We start from the raw sequence: 23,963 nt of genomic DNA, 5'->3' as shown, positions 1-23,963 counted from the left end.
GGGGCTTGGCCCAGAGCCTCTATCATGTCTGTGTGTCCCCAAGGTCTGGCCTGGGCGGGGGTGGGGCAGCATCAGGCACCAGCCTTACCTCCGCTACATCTCCAATGGCATAGATGTGAGGGATGGAGGTGGCTTCCCGGGCGTCGACCAGGACCTTCTTACTCTCAGGGTTAATGTTTACCCCGGCCTTCTCCAAATTCAGACCTCTGGTTTCTGGAACTCGACCTGGAGGAAATACAGAGTGGTTTATTCACTGCAGCTTTCTTTAGCAGTTTTGACCGAGATCCCTTGGTTTACTGGAAACCTTTCTCAGAATGCCCACCATAGAATTGGTTAGACATCAAACACAAACATTGTCAAGAGACTCCTGGCCTCCACGGGCCTCAAACACACATACACACACACACACACACACCACACACCTACTCACACACACCTCTACTTTTGCACAGAGAATCAATGAAAGGGTGAGGTGGGACTAATATAAACAGGGAGCTTCGGGAAGGATGGAAATGGGGGGAGGGGAGAGAAATAAGAATAGGACTTCTCCAAACACACCCTGTGATAGAATTTTGATTTCTTAATCGCATAGGTAGTTTATATATTTTTAAAAATAAAATTAAACCCAAAATGGAAAAAAAACTCCTATGAGCTGTAAACAACCGGGAACAAAGGGGCCTGCTTGTGCGTGAAGTTGGCAATGGAGCGGCCAAAAGGCGATTCATTCAGGAGCTGCAGGAACCCACATTTTCACTGAATATCTTCAGAGGGCTACATCCTAAAAAAAGTAAAGCTGCAGAGAGTTCTTGTGCATCGTTCAAAACCTCATCGCGTTCGATTTGAATTGGAAAATCATGATTTTTTTAAACTATAAAGTTCCTAGTTCTGACCACATAAAAGTCTAGAAGCAGTGATAGCCCAAGAGTGATGTGCACCAAGACTTCGATCATTGACCCTCCCCAGCGAAGGGGCTGAGACAAAGGGCGCAGCCCAGTGCAGGCCTGGAGGCCCTGGGACACAGCAGAGCAGCCACAGACAGGATGTGACAGGGCCACGCAGCTCTTACAGACATGCTCCAAGGGGAAGGCACGGAACACACACAACCCGGGCCCCTCACAGAAGCTCCTGTGTGTGCTTTTTCCCCTGAGGGCGTCTCTGTCTCCACGGAGCCTGCTTATGGGCCTCAGGTAAGCTGACAACCTCGTGAGTCCCCACATGGCCCGTTCCTGGGGTCGGGTGACCTCCTTTCCACTCTCTCTGCGACCCCAGGGCTCCTCACACTCTTCCTGAGGCTCAACCGGGGGCAGGACAGCACTTTGTGGTGGGTTTACGCTTCTATCCTGCCACCAGACTGTTTGCATGGACAGGCTGTGGCCTTGTGTCCCCAGTGCCACACGGTGGGGAGCCAACCCAGAGCAAGCAGCGAGAATGCACAAACTCACGCCCTGCTCAGGGTCTCTGTGAGGTGAGGGGCCAATTCCTGCGGCAGCTCCAGGTTGCAGGCCCTCAGCTCTCCCTCCCGTGTGTTGTGGCACCTGCCCAGCAGACAGTCCAAGCTTGGAGACCCCCAGAGTTGAGAGGAGACCTGGGCCGAGGGGCAGAGCACACCACACCCACCCTTGGTGCAGTCAGCTCGGTTAACCCTGCTTTTGGGTACAGAGGCCAAGAGGGCAGAGCACGGTGGCCCCTGGGGGTGTGGGGGCCAAGTTTCCTATAGGACACAGCCTTGGGTGTCATCACAGCTGAGCTGCCAGCAGAGGTCCCTTTCTCCCTAATTCAGTCGATGCAGCCTCACTGAGCCAGGAGGTGGCAGAGGCAGCTCTTCTTGCCATTCCTAGGAGGGTGGCGGGCAGCCCCTCGTGGCCCCGAGAGGCTCAGAGCAATCCCCTAACAGCAAAAATTAATGGTTCCTAAGGCACAGTTCCCACATCTCGCAGTGGCTCAGACGCGGGTGGTGGGTGGTGCCAATCTGAACATCTGGAAGACCAAGCCGTGTGAAAGGGAAACCGCGTCTCCAGCTGCTCTCTAGGAGTGGGAAGTCAAAACAGAGACTCGGCTAAGCCATGCTTCTCAAGTTCGCGGAGAGCCGGCTCCAGCCTCTTCACTCAGCTTGGCCACAGATTTCGGGTGCCGGGCAGGCTGGCACCCACCACCACTCAGACCAGACACAGGCCACAAGAGGCTGCAAGATCCCTGCCTTCTGACAGCACTAGCGTCATCTGAATGGAGACCCGTGAGAATGCAGAGTGGGACATACCCCAGCCTGTCCTGCCCCAGACAAGATGCCCAGGGGGCCCAGGTCCCACCCCTGGATAAGGGGGATTGGCCACCTGGACCCAGAGGGCACCCAGGAGTCCTCGTCCATTTGGGAAGGGGCTGGGCTGTGTGGGCAGGACAGGAGGGGTCTGCTGGCTGGGCCGAGGGTCCCTGCAGGCAGGCTGCTCATAGCACAGCCCTCTGGCTCCACCCCAGGCCGCTGATTCTGAGGAGCACAGCACACAGCAGCTCACCAGGACCTCGGCTTCCTGCTGACTGCTCTGCGCTGGGGCTGGAGTGTCTGATCAGCAGGGCGAGCTGGTGGCCTGGGCCCACCTCACTCTGATGCCGACCACACTCCCGAGCTCCTGCCTGGCCGGTTACAGGAGGCCGAAAGCATTTCCTCATGCACCTCATGGTAACCATAGCAACTACACACTTTGCAGATGCCAGCCAGACCACATCGAGGTCCTGAAGAAAATACAGTGGTCCCCCCTTGTCCACAGAGATACAACATTCCAAGACCCCCCCTGGATGCTTGAAGCCATGGACTCTACTGAGCCCCATAGATGCTTATTTTTTCTGATAGGTTCAGTGATTTCAAGCCTTTTTCATCTCATGGCACACATAAGCTAATTACTAGAATTCTGCAGCATATGAAAAAATATATTTTTTGTCGATCTGACAAAAAATAGGTATAATTTTGATTCATCCACACTAGACGGCTATTAGATGGCCTGTTGTCATTTTTAATTTGACAATCTGAGGGAAAAGAGGTCAGTGCCCCTGACTAAAAAGTCAGGTACTGAGTGTTTTAAGAACTGTGGCACCCCAGCGCGCCACGGCACGCTGGCTGGTAACCCCCGTCACACACAACATGCCTTTTCCCTGAAGGGAGGACTCTGTGGCTTCCCTTTCACATGTTCCAACTGCCCGAGTCACAGCTCATGCTTTGGGGCCATTGCTAAGCAAAATAAGGGTGGCTTGAACACAGGCACGGCAATGCCTCGGCCAGCGGTCTGCTCACTGACACGGCTCCTCACTGCCAAGCAGGTGGGGTGCAGACACAACGCAGAGAAGCTGCACGAAGGGGCGACTCGCGTCCCAGAGCAGGACGCAGCAGGATCGTGCAGGGTCTCACCCCTCTACTCAGAGCAGGTGCGATTTAAACACAGGCAGTGTTTGTTGCTGGAACGTTCCATTTAGTATTTTCAGACCACAGTTCACTGCAGGTACCTGAAACAGCGAAAGGCGAAACCATGCACAGGAGGGGGACTACCACACTGACGAGTGTAAAAGTAGGAAGAGGAGACGACAACAAAGGCGTGCAGTCGGTGGCCGCCTCTGCAGTCCACTCTGAAGCCTGAAGTTTGAAGGATGTACTATGTACGTAAACTCGGAATGCTCATGAGAATGCGTGTGTGAGTCAGACCACTGGTAGAAGGGGTAAGTGGGAGGCTGGTTAGGGTGGAAGGGCAGAAGGGCTAAACCGTGTGGCAAAGAAGATACCTGCACGCAGTGAGCACTCACCAGATGCTTCTGGGATGAACAGAGAAGAGAAAGAAAGGCCGCGCCAGGCAGGCCAGAGAAGGACAGCCACGGTGCTCCAGGGTTTGCAACTACACCAGCAGGGCGTGTGTGGGGTGAGGGCTGCAATGGGCTGGGGCCCCACCTCCACCCAGGCTCCTCACACCATGGGGACACATCCCAGAGCTATGACAAGACTCACAGGGCCATGGGCAGCCCTGCGCCCCCACCATGGGCAACAGTCGCCGAGGAGGGAGGGACCAGCCCCGTGACGCTCCAGAGTTCTGTTCTCTTACACTCAGAGCAGCATCACGCCTCCCCACGGGGGCTGGGGCACAGTCACACGGTGTGGGCCCCCACCCAGTTCGGGCCCTGAGCCCCAGAGGAGGGGGAGAATGGGCACCACAGTGGAACCCTATGGCTGGCTACACAGGCAGGGCAGCTCTGCCACAAAGACAATGGGCAAAGGCAATGCCTGCACGTAAATGGCACAAAGCAAGATGCAGGCAAGGGCACCCAGTCATCTCCCTGACCCTTTTCCTTTTCCTTTTTTTTTTTTTTACATCACTGTGTGGTTGCCTCTCACGTGGCCCCCACTGGGGACCTGGCCTGCAACCCAGGCATGTGCCCTGACTGGAAATCAAACCAGTGACCCTTTGGTTCACAGCCCGCGCTCAATCCACTGAGCTACACCAGCCAGGGCTGACCCTTTTCCTTTTATCCTATGCAAAAATAAGGGTTGTGCTCCCCAGGTGATCTGGGGAAGAGGGAAGCCCCCACTGTCTCCCCATCTCTGTCACCCTGCATGTCACACATGGCACTTTCCTCACCCTAGTACACAGGCCACCCACTCCAAGCCCACGGAATCTCTCCCCCTTCAGCCTGGACTCTTGGCACCCAGCTGGGTCCACCAAGTGACCACTTTCAGAGGCTCCCAAGTCTCTGCTCCCTGGACACCACTGGGATGGAGATGGCGGTTCGTCCATGGGTCAGTTTACATCCTTAGGGCAGGCCCGCAGAAGAGGGCCACTGGGCAGGTGGGGCAGGGCAGGGCGGGGCAGGAGGCCGAATCCCCAGGGCTCCTTCTTAGGCTCTGCTCCTTCCCATCGGGTGTGGCGGGGTCGGGGGACAGTGGCGCTCCCCTCTCTCTCAGTGCTGATCTTTACTAGTAAAATTATTTTTGGGCCATGCATTGATTAACTTTATTTCCTTGTGAATTGTCAGTTCCTGTCTTTTCTCATTCACTTATAAATATTTTCACGACTTTCTTAATGTGTAAGAGCTTCTTATGGAATACACATATGACACTCTGCCATTGTAAGAGCAAGCGAGAACATTAAAATTCCAGGTACAAACAAACGTTCTCGCTTCCTCCGCAGAGGTAACAACCACCTGCATAAACGTGTGAATGGGCCCACACACCTTTCTGCCCTTGGAGTTGCCTCCCTCACAGGCCCAGCCTTGTCTGTTGGCCAGAGTCTCTCTGGAGGATCATGTAACCCCTGGCGTCTCTGAGGTGAAACAGTCCCTCCTTCCCAGCGCCCAGCACCCGGGGCACCCCAGGCCCTGAAGGGGTGGAGAATCAGCGTTCAACCCACGTGTTCTCGGCACAACTGGACCAGGCCAGCCCTCCTCTGATGGCCCCACCAGCTGCAGCTGCTCATTGGCCACCACACTCGTCCATCCAGCTGGGGACGGCTGGGGGCCGGAAACCCCACTGAAGGCAGCTGGTGGTCGATGACGACCTGCTCTGCTGGACACAGGGATGCAGACAACCGGGCACATGCAGTTTCACGTGCCTCTCTCATCCATTATGGGAAGAAGGGCATTCCCTCCAATTTCACGCCTGCCTGGAGCACATGTTCTGATGAGTGAAGGGCAATCCGTGTAACGAGGGCAGATTTAAGCACCAGCAGGGGGACGACAGGGCAAAGGAGGGCCTGTGATCAGACATACGCAGCAAGGATTTAAAGGAAGCAGCTGGAAGCTCAGTGCCGGGAGGTCGGGAGCCCAGGAGGCTGGACAGGATGGTGAGGGCCCCGCAGCAGCTCATGGAGAGCCCCCTGGATAACCCTCCTGAGGGACATGTGGCCCCCCAGGGCTGGCCACTCCCACTGTGCCGAGCCTGTGAAGCACCATGGACCAGGTATAAAAGGGAACTCACACCTTTGGAAAGTCTGGTTGGATTTCTGGAGACCTACTTTTCAAAAACGTATTATATGTATCTTGTCATCCTTGAGACTTAAGGGAAAATAATACCAATGGCAAAGGGCTTCTTTAATTTTCTCAACAGGCCCCTTCTCGGTGGGTCCCAGACCCTGCCCACAGTTGTAAGCCCCCAGGGGACAGAGGAGAGCAGCTATCCTGCTGGTCTCAATGCCTCAGGCAGGGCTCAGTGTTTGCTGAATGAGTGATTGGGCCTGGGGACCTTCGTGTGACCTGAGGCCAGCTGCTTGCTGCGACTACCAGCGCCTACCAGTGCCCCCCAGGCCACTAGGAGGGAGTCTTCTACCTCAAAGGCTCCTTAGCTAAGAGGGGCGAGCTTAATCCTTGGGGACCACATAGGTCTTTCCTGTTTAAACCTGTGTATGAGCTGACATAGGGTAAGATAAGCCACACTTGGCCTTACAGTCAGCCCTTGGCCTCAATGAAACCTCCGGCTCAGGCCTGGCTACAGCCTAGTCCATGGGACCGCCCCCAGGAAGGAACAGGCTCCACAGCAGGTAGCAATTACAGTTTTAACAATTACAGATACAATTTTCCTGCTGGCTGGCTGCTGCAGGTGGCACTTGCAGAATTCAGATGGTGCCCACAAATATGTACGCACTGTGCCCATTTATCTCTAGAGGAGCTTTCACTTAGGGTTTGTTTTTCCTTTTTTCCTAACTGGTTGCAGTTCCAACCATAAGTCCTGCCTGTGACTTGGAGAAAAGACCCCCACCTGACTCCAGGAGCCCCGCGGCAGGCCGGTTGGGTCTGATGGCTATGGGGCAAGGTGACGGGGACACAAGGAGAAGCTGGCCCCGCACAGCCCTCTGTTACTGGCAGTGTGCTCACCCCAAGCGGAGGGCCAGAGGCCAGCCTGGGAGCACAGGGTGCTGTTTTCCCGCTGCCCCTCCTGGTTCCTGCCATGGGTTAGTGCCACTGTAAGCTGGGGAGGAGGGACACAAAGGCCACGGAGCCAACGGCGCTGCTTCAGGGGCAGTGGCCGCACAGTGCGGTAGGGAAGGCTGCGGCCCCTTTCCTGGGCCTGTGAAAGGTGCCCACAGGCCTGAGCTCCATAACTACCTGCTTTTCCTACAAAATGAACCACATACACGAGCTGATTTGGGTCTCCCTGATGTCAGTAATCACAAACTTTACATTTGCTCTAACATGAAAAGGCGTCAGCACGGCCGGAGCAGGGCACTGCATTCTTCAAGGCCGGTCCCTTTACCTCGAGAGAAGGGGCTGGTACTGGGTGAATTGAGGTATCTGTCACAAAGCAGTCTTCTGTATGTGGCCTGTGACAGCCAGGCCACTGCAGGGTCCCCAATGGGAGTAAGAGAGCCACACACATGCTTTCCTACAGCCACAGCAAGATGCGGTCCCAGAGAACAGGCCTGCTGGCTTTGGGCTGGGGCTTGTACCAAGCAGGTTACATCCAGTCAGCTACCAGCTCCTCCCCAGTGTGCCTGGCCTTCAGGAAGAGCCAGGGCCCTGGACTGCCTTTTCCTTCCAGCTGAATTGGAGCACTCCCACCCACAAATCTCCAGCCTCGGGGGCTCAGTTCTGCTTTGCCTCCTGCCCCCTGTGGGGGAAATTCCTCAGGTCTTTCGGGAGCTGTATCTGTGGTGTGTGGGAGCCATCGGAGGACCATAGCTGAGTGAGGATGGCTAGCATGCACACCAGGGAGCCAAGTCCCTGGGGCAGAGAAAGAAGAGCCCCAGGCTGCAGTCCATCCTGGGCAGGTGTGCTCGCCTCCTTGGGCACGGTGGGCCCCCATCGCGGGCTCCCTGGGCACCACCTGTCCCTGGCTGGGGTCCAAGCACACAGGCCGTGTGGGTGGGCTGCACTCAGAGTGGCTAGTGGTGGGGGCCGCAGTGTGGTGGCGGATGGAAGCTGGAACGCTGGGCCTCCAGCGCCTGAGAGCCTGAGCCTGCTGGCTCCTTTGATAAAACTCTCTTTAGAAGGTCAGAAGTGACCTACCTGTGGGTGGTACATGCAGGGGGGACAACAGCTCTTCTGCTGAGATACAGCCTGAGAGAAGGAAATGGCTTCAGGGGCTGAACCCCCCAGGTCTCACCCAGCAGACTATGGAGGCTCTCGAGGTGGGTCTGGGACGGCCTTCCCGGCACTATGCACCCTGGGAACACAGCCATCCAGGCTCTTCCGACAGTGGGCAGGACTCCCACGGCCCAGGGATGGATACACCAGAGCCTTCATCCTTCCCTCGAGTGAGGAACACAGAACCTTCCCGAGAGGCTGGAGATGCTGAGGGGTGGGGGTTTCAGCACGTGATTTTCAGGCTGCGGCCCAAACGCCTTTCGTCCATGCTTTAAAACAAAATCTAAGCTGAGCTAAAGCTGACCACCAGCTTGGAAGCTTTTATGCTCAGAGGCGTCCACTCCTGATGCCTGGCCGGCTCCCCTGACAGCCGGGGATTCAGGCCACAACTGGTTAACTGTGCAGGGTGAATTCGAGCCGGCAGCACAGGCTGACTGTCTTCACTCAGCACTGTAATCGGCACATCTGCAGACAGGAAATCCTCCTCGCTGCGAGTTCCCAGTCTATTATCTGAGACACCTGGTGTGGGTGGGTGATTCAGAGACAAACAATGAGGGGGCCCCCTGCACAGCAATTAACTGCTTTAACTGCTAATGTGTTTAATCCACCTCGTGGAGATCAAGGCTGCCTGAGGAAGAGGCTCTGAGTCCTCCTTGGCTTCCAGACTGCAGGGCCGACTCTGCCATCCCTATGTCCACTGTCGTCACAGGCTGTGGCCCAGGCATCAAGCACATGGCTCCTGGGCTAGGCCCCATGGGAGCTCCTTGCAGAGCCTTCAGCATATGTCCACGGGGCACTAGGGGTGTCCTTCCCTTTTCTGTTTTTAACTGATGTCAAAACCCAGCTCACTTGCTGGGGTGGGATGTCCAGTCCAAGAGCTCTGTTTGAGCCAGCCATGTGGGCCCCTGGGGCATTTTATTTTAACCTCCTGGATTGGATCATCCTTTATTGCAAGTAGAAATAGAGCCTGGTTAAAGGCTTACAGGGCAAACCGGCAGAAAACATTCCCAGTTGTTAAACTGGGAAGCGGCTCCTGATGTTTACAAAACCTGGCCCAGGAGCGAGCAGCAAAGTCAGCACATGCCCGTGCAGCCCCAGAAGGCGTGCCAGAAACCGCCGCCACCACAGCGCCGCCTGGGGAAGCAAGGTCAAAGGCCAAGGGCTGGGAAAAGCTTACACCCCCAGCATCAATCACCCTGGGCAGACTGTCTGGGGATGCTCTTTTCGAAAATACAAAAAATAAAATGGACTCCTGGTGGGGGAGGGCAGGCCTGCCTGCTGGGGGGACCTTGCTTCTTGTCATCCGCCAGGCCCCATCTGGGAGGTGGGGGCCCTCAGGCTTTATGCGGGCACAGCCCCTCACCCTCTGAGCTGCTGCCCTCAGCACGGCCTCCACAGGTAGCTCCGGGGGTGGCTAGCACCTCAGTGCAAAGGCCGAGACCAGGGATGCGGAGGTGCAGAGAGACACTGGGAGACGAAGGGGTAGTGCTGGGGTGCGGGTGGGAGGGGCGAAACGTGCCACCTCCCAGTTTAGAATGGAGTTTAAGATATTAAACGTCAACCTACATTTCTGGGTCTGAATAGTTACACAATCTTTCATAGTGTTTGTTCATCAGAATAAACCTACTTAAAATCTACTTTTATGATTTGATCAATAATATTTCCTTGATCCATCACTCTCCATCCTTCTCCTCAAACCCTGGAGGAAATATTAATAGGCCCTGGCTGGTGTGGCTCGGCGGTTTGAGTGCGGGCCTATGAACCGAAGGGTCACTGGTTCTATTCTCAGTCAAGGCATATGCCTGGGTTGTGGGCCAGGTCCCCAGATAGGGGTGTCTGGGAGGCAATGGATTGATGTTTCTCTCCCTCTCCTTCTCCCTCCCTTTTCTCCTCTCTAAAAAATAAAGAAAATATATTTTTTTAACAAATAACATTTCCTTTGGTAATTGGTTGCATTTTTATGAAGAGGCACTAAATTCCCTGTGGGGCATTTCTGACCTGTTTCCTTGCTCCTCAGTCTGCTCCCTCAACCAGAGAAAAGGAAGAGCTCTGACTCCCTGGGTGCAGCTCACCTTTCAATTTCCAGTCATTCTGAGCAACTCGGGGAGAACAGTCTTCTCAGAAACCATGTGCTCTGCACGCAGCTCTGCTCTGCCCTGGAGGCACCCACCTCAGGCGGCATCGGAACTGGGCCACCGGGTCTTAACGAACCCCGACAGGGCAGCCCCTCTGGGCACTCAGTAACCATGGGCTCTGCTGACACTGACAAGGAGCCTGACCACAGTTCTGTTGCCACATGGACTCTGAGTCCAGGCTCACAGTCACAGAAAAGCCCTCAAACGGCAAAACTCAAGAACAAGCAAGACCTCGATTGCTCCAGCTTCTAAACCTGCAAGTTGACAGGTGATCAGGAAAACAACACTCTGACCCCAGAAGCCACAGCAGAAGCGTCCAAGCAGAGGTCTGGCTCCTGATGGCACGACCTCCCATTCAGGGCCAGGCCTCTCCTCAGAGCCCGTTCCCCTCCCTCCCTCCAACCAGCCAGGTCCAGGCCCTGAGCCAGGCTCTTCTCCCTCACCCCACGCCCTCACTCTCCATCCTTCTCCTCAAGTAGGCTGGGCCAGGGGTGCAGGAAGGGCCCAACCTGGGAAGGAGTGTGTCCTGCAAGGTGAGTGATGGGCTAGTTCTGCACAGCCACATTTGCCCAGGCTTCGCCCCCACCGAAAGCTGCCCCCAGGCCTCTCAGAGAACTGGAGGATAAGAAGACAGCCCAGACCTGGCTGGAAAAGGCCTGAGGCCTCTGCCCTATCTTGGATGCTGTCTTTGGAAACCTGAAGTGTGACTTCTGGAAAGGCCATAAAACGAACCCTGCTAGCATGTGACGACCTGCAGAGCTCAAAGCAACCCATTGGCAGGTATCAGAAGCAATCCCACAAGTCTTTACGATGGCCCACAAGGTGCGCTCTGCAGCGGCCGGCCCACCTAAGAGCCGGCAGAATGGGCGGAGACCCTGGGGCCACTGCTCTCCACATGTGGCTTGTGCGTGCACTCACGTGCGTGCACTCACGCACGTGTACACATGTCTTGCACACCCTTACCTATGGCCCACAGGACAGTGTTGAAAGTATCCATGTCCTCCCTGCCAGAGGCGAGGTCCTTCCAGGTGACCTGCAGCTGGCTGTCCTGGAGCCTCCTCACTCTCAAGGGGGTACAGCCCCTCAGAAATCGGGTGCCATGAGAAGCCATGTGATCCGTGACCAACGATGACATTTGCTGCCAAGCACAAGAACACATGTTGTGAGGAACAGGTGGCAGTGAAGATGCCACTACCGATGGCTGGGAAGAGAGGACCTGGCCCCCTGACTCCTTGAAAAGCCCTTGAGGTGGGGGCGAGTGGGGTATGTTCAAAGGAGAGGGTTCATGCCCCAACCCCTTCTTCCATGTGGCCCCATGCAGATCCCCTCCCACCTCTGGGTCCCCTTGTTCTCTGTGGAGCTGAGAGAAGAGACAGAAGAGCATCTGGCACCCCTTCCCCCCCCACCAGCTCCAACTCTAAGGACCCCAGTTAGGGTGCACTTGACCTTTGGGCTCTTCTTTAGATGCTAATTAACTGTCTTCACTGTGTCCTGGTGGCAGACACTTGGGGACTCTGCACCCAGTGAAGTGGCAGATGAATGGGCAAATGGCACGTGGTGGGCAGAGCACAAAGGGGCAAGTGCCTGCATCACCCGGGCAGGGTGGGCAGGCCCGGGAGCGGAGGTGGACCGAAGGCAGCAGGGACGTGTGCTGGACGGTGATCTATCTTCTTTTGTGGGGCATGGAGGGTTTGACATCTTAACAACAACCCCAGACCTGGATTTAACAGGTGACCCTTCTTTGGAGAGTTTTTAGTTTAAAAAACCCTCAACATACTGTTCACATGGGTGTGTTTGCTGTCAGCACGGGAGTCTATATCCCAGCCTCGTGTGAGGACAGCCTGCATGGTGCAGCCCCGGCGAGGAGGCGCTCTGCGCTCCTGCCACTCGGCCGTTGGGGGGCCCGCAATGGGCACCCTGAGCGTGGGGCCGGTGCTGCCTCTGTTCAGTGCATGGCCCTGGAAGCCGTGCTGGTGCCCTGAGTGCTCAGCCCACACACAGGGGAACTGAGCGCCCACCCTGGCTCACAGGTCACATCTCTTGGCCTCTGGCGGGTGGCTAGTACTGGGGCAGGAGCTGCTGTCCTCCGAAGTGGCCATCCAGGGCGTCACCAGTCTGCCACCTGCTCCCTTGCCTGGTGCTACCCTTGCTGAGGTGGCACCCGCCCCCCTGTTGGACCCCAGAGGGGCTCAGCAAGGAGGTGGGGGACAGCACTTCTACTGACATACACCTGCCACTTACTGACAAAATGACCAATGTCTCAGAGGCTGGCCAGCCTGCCCAGAGCTGCCACATGCTCGACGTGACAACCCTTGCTGCCACTCTCTGGCAGGTGTTTTATATTGTAGGAACAGCCTTCTCATTCAGCTCAAGGGCCAGTTTCTAAAGACTGAGACACACCCAGTCCACTCCTGCTCCTGCCTGGGCTGGGGCAGTTTGGGGAGGAAACACGACACGAACTGGGGACAGCAGAGCCCCAGGGTGGGAGCCGGCCCCCGGGTGTTACCTGGTCAAAGCCCCGCAGGGGGATGCTGCGGATCATGACAGTGGTGTCCAACCCAAGCCCGGTGAGGAAGCCGGCACACTCCAGGGCCACGTCTGCCAGGGACAGGCTAAGGAATGCTAACTAGCTGGTCGTGACCTTGGGCATCAAGTGGCAAGATCCCCAGGGCCTACGCCAGCAGCCCACCCCCCACCAATCCCCAGCCAGCCGGAAGGAGGCTTCCAACACCAGCCGCCGGGCGCCCCCTGCCCCCATCTCTCACATGCAGTCCAGGATGAGGTAGGGCCCCCTCTAGCACCCATGGGCCGGGTGCCTTCTGCTCCCACGGGGCGCCTGTCCAGACTCCCTGGAGTTTAACCTCAGCCTCCAGGATTGGGCCCACTCTGTGGAGTCCGAGTGGTGACAGAAAGAAAACACCCCCTCTGTGAAAGACACAAGGCAGCCGCTCTGGCCTGCGTCCTGGGCCAGCAGCCCCAACGCTTTCATCTTCCCATGATGTCCCCCCTCCTGACCCCAGAGCCTCCAGTGGCTCCTCTCCTGACCTCCCCTGGTTCTACTGCTCCTTAAAGGAGTGGGCCTGCGTGAGTGGGGCTGCTCTCCAGGGAGGATCGCCTGCCCCACGGCTGTGGCCAGCTGGCCCTGCTGCCTCAGTGTGTGGCTCAGGAATGGTCTCCAGGAAGCCCTTGCCACAAAGGTCAGCCTAAAATTGTCCCCTGAGTACAGGCCATCCACCCCAAGTGGCCCTGTAAGTGCCTACTTCCAGGCAGCAGAGTGTACTCCCTGACGAAGGGAGAGCAGTGGGGGGAGGGGGCCTGGGCACCGAGCCTCCACTCTCAGGACTGTAGGCGCGGCCCACTGTCACCTGTATGCTGGCAAAGGATACAGCTGGCTCCGACCACCAACCTGTTAGAGGAGTGGATACGGAGAGAAAGAACAGGAGTGAGTCTCACATGAGGCCTACCGTCATGCACAAGCAGCTGCTCCGAGTGCGGGCTCCGCCTCGGGGACGGGGCCCTCCAGCCTTCGCTCGTGCAAGGCCCTTGGTCAGCTGACGAGTCAGCAGAGGCCGACTGCGCAAACAGCTTGTCCCGGGTACAAAACCCACTTCCCGGGGCCTGCAGCTGTGAAGTACAACATGACAAACAGTGTCACTGGATCAGAAAATTGCCTGGCGGTGAAGGACATGAGTGGCTGATGACAAAACAGCACATGTCCCACAAAAGGCTCCGGAAGTGGGGCTGACGCAGGTTGTGTGGAGAGGTTGAGAAAAATCTGGTCAGGGGAAGCCGAAGGGCTTTCCTTCTGTCCCAAGGTAAGTTCTGCCCTGGGGTCTCTCTGGACCTCCCAAAGCCAGGGCACAAACCAAGAGGCGCTTTGCAGAGTAGGGAGGGGACCAGACAGTGTGGGGCGGGGGCTACTGGAAAGCATCATCTAAGGGCAGAACGGCCTCGGATCATGGAGGGCCAGGCTGGAAGGCTGACGCCTGCGTCCCCAGCCCCAGCACACATAGGCCCAGGGCCTGGGGACACAGCTCCTCGGAGCAAGGAAAAGGGACCTGGGTGGAGGGACAGACACAGGACACTGGGATCTGACAGAACCAAGTAAAATATCTGCCACAGCAGTGCAAATCCTCTCCTGTAATTCAGCTCCACACTCTGCATGCACACACACTCACATGCATGCACACACTTGCATACATGCACACACATGCGCACGTGCATGGAACCTGATGCACAATGAAAACTCCCAGCCTGGGAGGAGACATGTGGGTGGGCTTGTCAGATCACTCCTTCAGCCTTTGAACAAGAGGAGGTGATGTAAGGATGGATAAGCCCAATGTCAGCTCTAATCCCGGCAGGTACTAATGATATAATTCCATTTCAAGAAGTGGCGTATCCCGTGGAACGCTCCCGCAGGTGCCCTTTGAGAAGCAACTGGCGCATGGCTTCCTCTCGAGAGCTGGAGACACAGCTGTGGAGTCACTGGTGGGCTCCACGCAGTGAGCTCAGCACAGGAGGAAGCCTTGGGGACCCAGGCACCCGTATGGTACCATGTATGTATGTCTGGGCATAGGTATATTTCCGAAAGGGACAAACCCCAACTTAACTTTTTTTGGACTTGATGTATATGGTAAAAGGTATAAACTTTAAGATACCAAATTCACAAAGTCACTGTGATAACAAGTCACAGTGACCAATGCAGGCCCTGGCCAGCCAAGGGAGGACAGCAGTGCCAGCAGCATCGCAAGTCAGGGGACTAGCTTGCTGGACCCGGGCGGGGGAAGGGGGTGAGTGAGGTCCTGAGGGCTGGACACACCTGCCCTGTCACTGCATTAGGATGCCAAAACAAGGGCATCAGGCCACGCCGGAAGCCACCTATGCCTTTGAGGCCGATTCAATTTTCTGCGTGTTCTGGGCAGCGTTATACCCTGTGCCTTTCAGTGTGCAAACATTTTACATGAAGATATAACTACAGCGGAATTAGCCTAATCACAGGAGAGGCTTTCTTGTTCAAAATCTGAATGGGGGGAGGAAACAGAAACAAAAGCCTTAATTCAGGTCCGTGAAGTCCTGGCTTAAAGAGCTTTCCACCTGCCTCTCGAGTGTGAGGCCCCCGATCTGCCCCCCAAGGGGAATACCCACACGAAGTGAGGGCCTCACGGTAGGCACCTGGCTCCTTGGCGGTCCTGCCAGCGCAGGAAATACCAAATGGGCCTCGGGGAGGTGGCACGAGGGGTGGGGGCCCCGGGGCCTGCTCTCAGTGTGGGCCAGCCCCCTCCCACCCTCAGGGCCTGTAGCTGGGCCATGTTCACCAGGCCAGAGCCTCTACACCCTGGTCCCACAACAGATGCCACCTCAAGGCTCTGACCCCACAACTACTGCCACTCGGGGAGGTGTCTTCTCCAGCCCCCGAGCCCCACACCTCTCAGTGCCAGGGACATGCTCTGGGAGATAGACGGTCAGCGCTGCTTTCAGCCCGGCAGCCAAGTCCAGGCAGTCAGCTGATCTCCCTTTGCTGCGTGTGAGAGTGTCACACTAAATGAATAAGGGAGTTAAACAGAAAATGGGGGGAAAGCAGCAGCGTTTTTCTACATTTACAACCGTGGCTCTCTGCAAAATAAACTTTACGTTCTTCTCCCGTTAGGAAGAGAGGAAAATGGTTACAGTACCTAATCAGCCATGGACTTGAGAAGGGCCAGACAAAAGCTCCTTCCACGACCAGCTCTGGGAGGCAGCACCCAGTCAGCCCGAGTTCCAGAAACGCTCCCTGCTTCACACTCCCTGAGGCCTGAGGGCAGAGAGGGCCGGGCTGTGCAGCAGCCGCAGGGCAGGGCACCATCTGGGCTGGCACGCAGGCTGGGCAGCTGCAGGGCAGGTAGGTCAGCTTCTCACTCTGCAGACCCTCAAGGGGACCTAGGCTACCCGAGTGGGCAGTGGGAGTGGCAAGGTCCTGGTTCTTGTCTGCAAATGGCAGCTCTGTTGTCTGGTAGGTCCAGCGTGGGAGAAGGGCCGCCCCCGGGTATCTCCGGCCTCATTCCAGCCCCCTTTGCCGTCAGGAGAAGGACCGACACTGAAGTCAGCCCGGAGCTCTAGCTCAGAGTCCAGGTCTGCAGAGATCCGACCTCAAAACCTGGAGGGAACCCCAGGCAGTGGGGCTGCCCAGCAGGGCCACGCAGGGCTAAGCGCCTCCTCTGAAATTCCCCATGTAAGGCTGTGCACCCCCTCTGTGCCCCCACTTCCTCCCCTGGTGGTGCACAGCTTCCCAAAGTAGCTGTTATTTCCCTGCCCATTCCTTCCAAAAGGGCTCCCATGGACCGAGAGGACACTGTCCTTCCTCCAGAATTACCCACACGTCTTCGACCCATCCTGGATTTTCACAGAAAAATTAAGAAGCAAGAATAAGGGAAAAGGCAAACGGGCCGGACGCAGGGCTGGTGTTCGGGCAGCAGAGCTGAAGACACCCACCTGTGCAGTCCTGCTGCCTTAGGCCCCACACGTGCTGGCCAGGCCTTGCCAGGCCTCACAGAGTCCTGCTCATGAACTTGGGAACTCACACTGCACTTGCCACAGTCTTCTACCTGTGATGCAGCACCTCCAGGGGTTCCAAATCAGGTACCCAGCTCTATAGTCAGGGTGCTGATTCTGTTTCCCACCCACTGGGCTCCGCCTTGGCCACCCCCCCTTCCATCAAGCTTCCACAGACCTAGGCACAAGCTAAGAAGGAAAGGGGGCTCCTCACATGTCCATGAGGCCAGGACACCACTGTGGCCACAGGGGTCCAAGGAACAGCAAGGGTGGCGTGGAGCAATCACAGGAGGCCGAAGGTGGCGGGCCCCACTGTGGGCTCCATTGCCAGATCTGAAGTGGCTGGTCCTTGTGCCCCAGGCAGATGCACCCCAGAAGAAGGTCCCAGCTGCTGCCTGCGCCACATCACCCAAGAGTGAAGAGGGAGGGTGGTATAGGCTGCAGAACCCAAGAGAAACCTGGGGCTGGGCATGCCCACCCGAGGCCTCCAACGGGCCATGGAGAGCTGGTCACTGGACACCGCACCCGCTGCAGGAGGCCAGGCATGTTGGGCACTCCCGGCCACCGGCTGGGCCTCCTTGATGGGGCCAAGTAGAAACGTCCCGCCCGGTGACGGGAGGCACTTAGGGCCAGGGGGCAGCCCTCAGGTCCATATTAATTTCAGCTCCATTTTAAAGGCGAGTTAAAATAAACACGGGGAATATTTATAAGGCAAATAAATCTGGCAGAAACAGCCCCTCCAAGTGTGAGCAGAGGCCTCCCCCTCAGCCCCAGCCCAAGCTGATAAAATACAGAAATGCTACTGTAGACCCTGCGGGCTTATTTTGACTGCGCGGAGGAATGTAACATGTAAACACTGCCTCCCATATCACACTGTTACAACTTGCATTAACAGCACCGGACAAAAGCTGCATTTTCACAGAAGCATCGTACAGGGATATATCTCCAGCTTAATTTTTTAAAAAAACCATTTCCTCACATAAATCATGCTCACAACGAAACGGGTGACTGATACATTGCAAACACTTTTTTTCTTAAACAATAACATACCTAGATTCCTTCTAAACGAAAGAGCTTGTTTAAAAAAAATCTCCTAATTTTTTTTTCTGAAGAAAATAAACACTGCAGTTTCTTTCCTGACCAAAGTATCTGGGGCCGTGTCTTCCTGGCCAACTGGGCCACTGCCCCCAGCACAGAGCCTCAGAGGAGCAGCCCAAGCCAGGGCCACCTTGCTGTGTGCCGCCGGTACCCACCGCCCCCGGGCCTCCCTCCCTGGCCTGGCCTGAGGACGATGCCAGGCATTCCCACCAGTGTTTCAGGGAAGTCAGAGTCGAGAGCCAGAGCAAGACAGGGACTCGCTCAGCTCTGGAAAGCACCCTCAGACTGGCTGGAGGGTCTGGGCGGGCAGTGACCCGGGACTCCAGCGGCCCGGTCTCCACCTCACCACCCCCACGGATGAGCTGCAAACACCCAAGGATACAAAGCCACGTCTGAGGGTGGAAGCCCGAAGGGAAAATACAGGAGCTTTTTTTCAAAAACAATCTTGGGGGTGGTGCAGGCCTTCCTGAACATGCAATAAATCTAAAAGCCATTAAGTGTAAAAAGAGATCTAAGTTACATTTTAAAAAAACCCCAACATTTGTACTTTGCACAAGTTAAAAGACATGACAAGCTGAGAAAGCCTGCAACGTAAACGACATGGGATCACAGCCCTAATATGCAAACCAGCTGGAAGATAGGAGAGAGATAAGCGAGGGAAAAGAAAAACCAGATAGAAAGCAGGCCAAAGACCAAGCTGACAATTTACACACACGTGTGCACACACAGATATTCACACACAAACTCACATACAGACACTCAACTTTAAATGGCCAATAAATATACAAAAAGATAACTAATAATAGCACACACAGATAAAACCAGGTCATGTTCAACCTGCTGAATAGTCCAAGATAAAAGAACAGAAATCCAGAAATGATGCATAAAGAAAAAAATGATAAATGTGACCACAGGAAAATTACAAGACTTCTGCTTGAAAAACTATCCAAAGCCAAAAGATAAACCACAGCCTAGGGGACCAATGGAAGGTGACAAACAGGGACACCGACCTGCAAACCTGCGTGAGCTTGAGCGAAGATGCAGGGAGGGACCCAGCCGGGCCTGAGGCAGAAGCAACTGCAGCTCACCTGGCAGGAGCAGCAGGGGCTCCTTTCCGTTTCATGCTCATGGAAAAGCTGATGCTCACATGCAGGGGAGTAGGGGGGAGGGGGCAGGAAGTGGAAATGCACAGAGTGCAGCCCCCCAGGACGTGCAAAGGTATGAAGGGCACCTGCCCTGGACCTGGGGTTTCTACTTGTGAAAACACGCTGACAGGTACATGTAATGTGCAAGAGGAACACCAAAGGTTTTTTGTTGCAGTATTTTATAACAATGAACAAGAGAAGCTCGTGAATGGTGGAAAGATAAATAAAAAATAAACTACACCTTATCCATTGAAAGGAGCCCAGCCTCAGTCCTGAAGGAAGATGCTTCATGAACAGGAAACGATGTTAATGAGCAGAGCACATGACATGCACACACACTCCCCATGCACACAACACAAGCACACACACACTACCCCACATGTATAGCTGTGCACACACCCCTGTCCACCTCTGGACACACTTTTCCACCCTTATTTTCTTGTACACAAGTCCCAAGGCATCAGAGTGTGGCAGACGACCAAGCCTCTGCTGCCCTCTGGTGGTCTTCCTAGTCCCTATGAGCACAAAGTCCCCTCCAGAGCCCACAGGCAGGACTGTCTGGACCTAGAACAGACTGCTCTGTGGATTTGGAAATGAACTTCTTGCATTAAACCACACACACGCCACAGGTCTCCTTTCTGTAACTGGGTTGTGATTTCCGAGGCCTCTGGAGCCTTCTTTGCTAGATCTCGGGGAAGATCACGGCGTGAACCCAGTGAAAGTGGGGGTGGTGGGTCGAGGCTGGAGCAGCTGAGGGCTCTTCTGACAACCTGAAACACCTTCCTTAAATGCCCCCGACTAGTGTCCCTGACAGGACCCACTTGGGACCCTGAGGCTCCTGGGAACCCTAGACAATAAATGTCTGACTCATTTTGTGACACACCCGCCATCCTTTCCAACAGTCACAGGATGGGTCAACAACCCCTCTGAGATGGGAAAGGATGGGAACGGCCCGGATGTTTCTGAAGAACAAAGAGCAACCCCACTCAGGCATACGTCAGGGCTTATGGGCTTACGTTTTCCCAGGGGACTCCTTCAGCCAGAAGAGGTCATCGCTTGTGATTCCGTGTTCCAAGGCACCTTCAATCTACCCAGAAAGAAGGGTCAACGTGAGAAAAGTGTCATGCGGCCCACCTTGGAGACTCCCTCAAAGGGGATCCTCATCTTGTAGACACAACATAAACAGAACCACCCCAGCCCCAACCACTTGGGGGCGCACTTCCCCTCTCCACAGACTTCAGGTTGTCACCTCTAGGGACAAGTGACCTATCTATATCTAACTCCGTGTGCAGGCCAGCATAAGAGCACTGAGGTCTGCTTGGCTGTGCCAGGTGACCTGGGAGCCAGGGCACAGCCAGCAGCTCTTTCCTCTCTGCTTTCCAGACCCCTGCCTTCATCAGGGCACAGGGCTATGGGAGGGGGAGGGGAAGCTGGCTGGGATGGGGAGCAAGCCAGCTCCCAGGGTGCCGGGCTGAAGGCTGGATGCGAGCAGGCACCCTGGAGGGAAAGCACAGGAGGGCCCTGTGCCCAGGGGTTGTGCCAGCGGGGCCCGGTGAGGGGCTGCTAGGCAGGCAGGGAGGACACGAGGACGAGCGCCCCTGAGGCCTGTGAGAGTAAGATGTGCTGCTGGAGAGGAAATGGGTTTCAAACAGTTTATGATTCCAATTGGCAAAAAAAATAAAGTCAGGAATTTCTTGGGTTTGCTCAAGGAAAACGGAAAAGTATAAAAATCAAAGGGACTAAAACACAAAAATGTCTGGGCAGGCACCCAGGGGGGAGGCCAGTGGGGTCATCCTGGGCAAGGCATCGGAGAGCAGAACAGCCAGGACCTGCAGCTCCTGTGGCACCTCCCTCTGGGTGAACAGAGACGTCAGCCGCTGCCCGGCGGAGGTCCAGCAGCGTGGAGCCAGGCTAGTCCCTGCACTGGGCACCTGGGTGTGGGCACGCAGCTCTGCCCAGTGCCTCAAAGGAGCTGAGATGACTGTCGGGTTCCCGGGAGCTAACTGTGGCCTTCGTGGGTGTTAGGCAGGACCAACATGGGCCTGGCTGCTGGGTGAGGGGTCACTAAGAGTGACCCGCTTTGCCCCTCTCTGCTGCAGCGACCTTGAACAATGGTGCCCTGCCACCCTACAGAGGCATGCAGCTCGCCGGAGGGCCCTGTGCACAGCTGCCTGCTCCGCTCTGGAGGCTGCTCTTGCTGGCCTGACAGCAGAGGGGCAGGGCCAGGGGTCTCTGAGGACTGGAGGTATGCTTTTTCCTCAGTGCCCCATGTCTAGAGAAAGCACCGAACAGACGCCGGAGTTTCAGGACCTAGGTGTCTGAGAAGAAACAGAACCATTCCCAGCTCTTCCCTCCACCTGGGTCTAAGCAGGAAGCAGGACGCGCCCCCAGGCCCGTGGGACCTGTGGGCCTGTGCTCTTAGCTGTGGCCCATGTGAAGACTCAGGGCTTGTGGCACCCATTTCCTGGGGACCCTGGGAGACCCTTAAGGATGAGACCTCAGCCAAACAACCCCCCCTGTCCTCCCTTCGTGCTTCCCATTCCCCCTCACCCCACCTGGGGCCTCTTCCTTAGCTCCGCCTTCCTTGTCGGGCGGGGGGAAGGGCAGAGAAGCCCACATGTAAGGCTGGGCCAGGAGGGGACATCAGCAACAACAGTGTGGACCGAGGACCTCCCAAAGTCCACCCCTCCAACAGCAAAACGAACTGGCAAAAACGATCAGATTCAATTTTTTCTTAACACTGGAAATTAACTGAAGGCTTGTGGCAACACAGGGAACATTAAGTCAAGAAAAATGGCTGAAACTTGGTAAGAATGGTAAGCTTTGTGGAGTTTGAACTGACTCCAGTCCCATCCCCCAACTCAGTGGCAGCCTTGAAAAATGACAGTATGGAGAGAGCAGAACAGAGCTGGAGCCGTTCAAAGTTCCTTCCCAAAGAGCAGCCATTGGCTGACCTCTCTGGGGGCTCCCTGGAAGACCCCACTCGATAGGCTTGTCTTCATCTGGCCTTGCCTGAACTCGCCCGGTGCTGAAAGCCTTTCCCAGGGGAGGATTTGCCCCGTGACTGAACATCACGGCTGCCTGGAGTGATGGATAGCGGTTGACGCACGCAACAGACGAACGAAAAGTATAGAAGAACAAGCTGAGGAATGCGATGTCCATAGAGGCTTTGGAAAGCTCCAACATATTCCCGGGGTCTAGATGGCCAGGCACAGGCACTGGGCCATGCACACCCCTGGGAGAGGCTTGGCGTGGCCCGGAGCTCTCGCCTCTGGCTGACCTCAGGCTTGGCACAAGCAGGAAGTGAGGGCTAAGGCAGAGTTTCTCCAGCCTGGCCGAGTGCCAAAGCCTCAAAACGCCACTGGGACCCTCGGTGTAGGCGGGGAGATTTCTCGGTTCTGGGTATTTAGGAAATCTCTGCCCAGTCATTAGCTGACCGCTAACTAAGCTAACTGAGCAGAGAATTCAGTGGCCTCACACAACAAAGAATAAAAACTTCACAAAATCAGTTCAGAAAAACCACCCAACAGCAATAAACAAAATCCTACAGTGGGGATGGATTCTCATTTCCAGAGTTAACATGTTGCTTTATTTGAAAAGTTCCATTATCAATCAAAACAACTGCACGACATGCACAGAAATGAGAAAGTATGACCCCCACACACTGCTGGTAGGAATATGAACTGGTGCAGCTGCTTTGGAAAACAGTCTGGTAGGTCCTCAAAAGGTTAAACACAGAGTTAACATAAGACCCAGCAACTCCACTCCCAGATATATACCCAAGAAAGGCGAAAACTTCAGTCCACAGACGAACTTCCACACAGATGCTCCCAGCAGCAATGCTCAGTGAGGCTAAAAGTGCCAACAACCCAGAGGTTCCCCCAGGGACAAGCGGATCAGCCAGATGCGGCACCCACACACAAGGCGGTATTACTCCGTCACACACAGAAATGAACCTCCGACTCATGCTACCCTGTGAGCGAGCCCTGAAGACATTATGCTAAGTACAGGAAGCCAGTCGCAAAGGCCACATGTTGTGTGACTCCATGTGAAATGTCCAGAACAGGTAAAGCCATGGAGACAGAAAGCAGACCAGTGGTTGCCAGGGACTGGGGGAAGTGGGGAGTGGGGGATGACTGCTAAGGGGTACAGGGGGACTCACTCTGGGGTGATGCGAATGTTCTGGGAGAAGGCATGGTTGCACGGCTCTGAAATACCCATTGAACCTTTAAAAGGATGCATTTTGGGATACGTGAATTTTATGTCAATTTAAAAAATAACTTGGGTTCTGGCCAGGCGGCTCCCTTAGTTGGTTGGTGCGTGGTCCAATAAACCAAAAGGCCTCAGGTTCTATCCCTGCTCAGGGCACATACCCAGATTTTGGGTCAGTCCCTGGTTGGGGGGCATATGGAGGGCAACCGATTGATGTTTCTCTCTCCCTCTCTCTCTCTCTCTCTCCCTCCTTTCCTCTTTCTCTAAAATCAATAAACACATCCTCAGGGGAGGATTTAAAAAAAGATTTGGGTTTGGAGGAGGAAGAGCAAGGCTTAATTAAACCCTGGAGGTTCCAGTGTTTTGAGGCTGACCAGAAAGTGAGGAACCGGCAAAGGGGACAGAAAGAGGGACGCTGAGACAAGAGGAGGATGGCTCTGGCCGAGTCCCAGAAGCCCTTGGAAGAATGAGTGGATTAACGGCTCTTAGGATTTAGCAGTGGGGGGGGTCCCTGTGACTGGATTCAGCCGAGTGGATTCAAGAGAGAATTAGGAAACAGAAAGTAACAATGACCACAGAAAAAAAATTTAAACAAGAGAAAGAGTGGGGCGTGCTGGTCGGGGGGGGGGGGGGGAAGCATGAGTATAAACAGTGTATCACACGAGCCCAGAGACCAGGAACAGGGCCAGGACGTGGGGAGGCTGTGTTTTGAGGACACTCACATGCGTGGGGTATCTTGGCCGCCCTCCAGTAGCGATAACGATGTGCTCAGCTGAAAGTAGAGTCTGAGAAGAAA

At 55.5% G+C, this 23,963-nt stretch overlaps 1 protein-coding gene across 6 annotated transcripts in view; it reads right to left on the bottom strand.

The window, feature by feature from the left end:
* Positions 1-23,963, bottom strand: part of TXNRD2 (thioredoxin reductase 2) — a 48,255-nt gene that overhangs the window by 9,709 nt on the left and 14,583 nt on the right. For all 6 annotated transcript variants that reach the window (XM_037067410.1, XM_037067415.1, XM_037067411.1 and 3 more), the window contains 6 exons: positions 23,890-23,952; positions 19,972-20,042; positions 13,571-13,590; positions 12,691-12,782; positions 11,148-11,322; positions 89-225 (listed from right to left, as the gene is read on the bottom strand). In XM_037067410.1, coding sequence (XP_036923305.1) covers positions 89-225; positions 11,148-11,322; positions 12,691-12,782; positions 13,571-13,590; positions 19,972-20,042; positions 23,890-23,952 — 558 coding nt within the window. The remainder of the gene's footprint in view (positions 1-88; positions 226-11,147; positions 11,323-12,690; positions 12,783-13,570; positions 13,591-19,971; positions 20,043-23,889; positions 23,953-23,963) is intronic.

This window comes from Sturnira hondurensis, unplaced genomic scaffold (assembly GCF_014824575.4).
Source record: "Sturnira hondurensis isolate 20B ecotype Veracruz unplaced genomic scaffold, ASM1482457v3 Scaffold0017254, whole genome shotgun sequence".
Lineage (NCBI taxonomy): Eukaryota > Metazoa > Chordata > Mammalia > Chiroptera > Phyllostomidae > Sturnira > Sturnira hondurensis.
The sequence above is the reverse complement of the archived record's forward strand: the minus strand, read 5'-3'. Positions and strand labels throughout refer to the sequence as shown.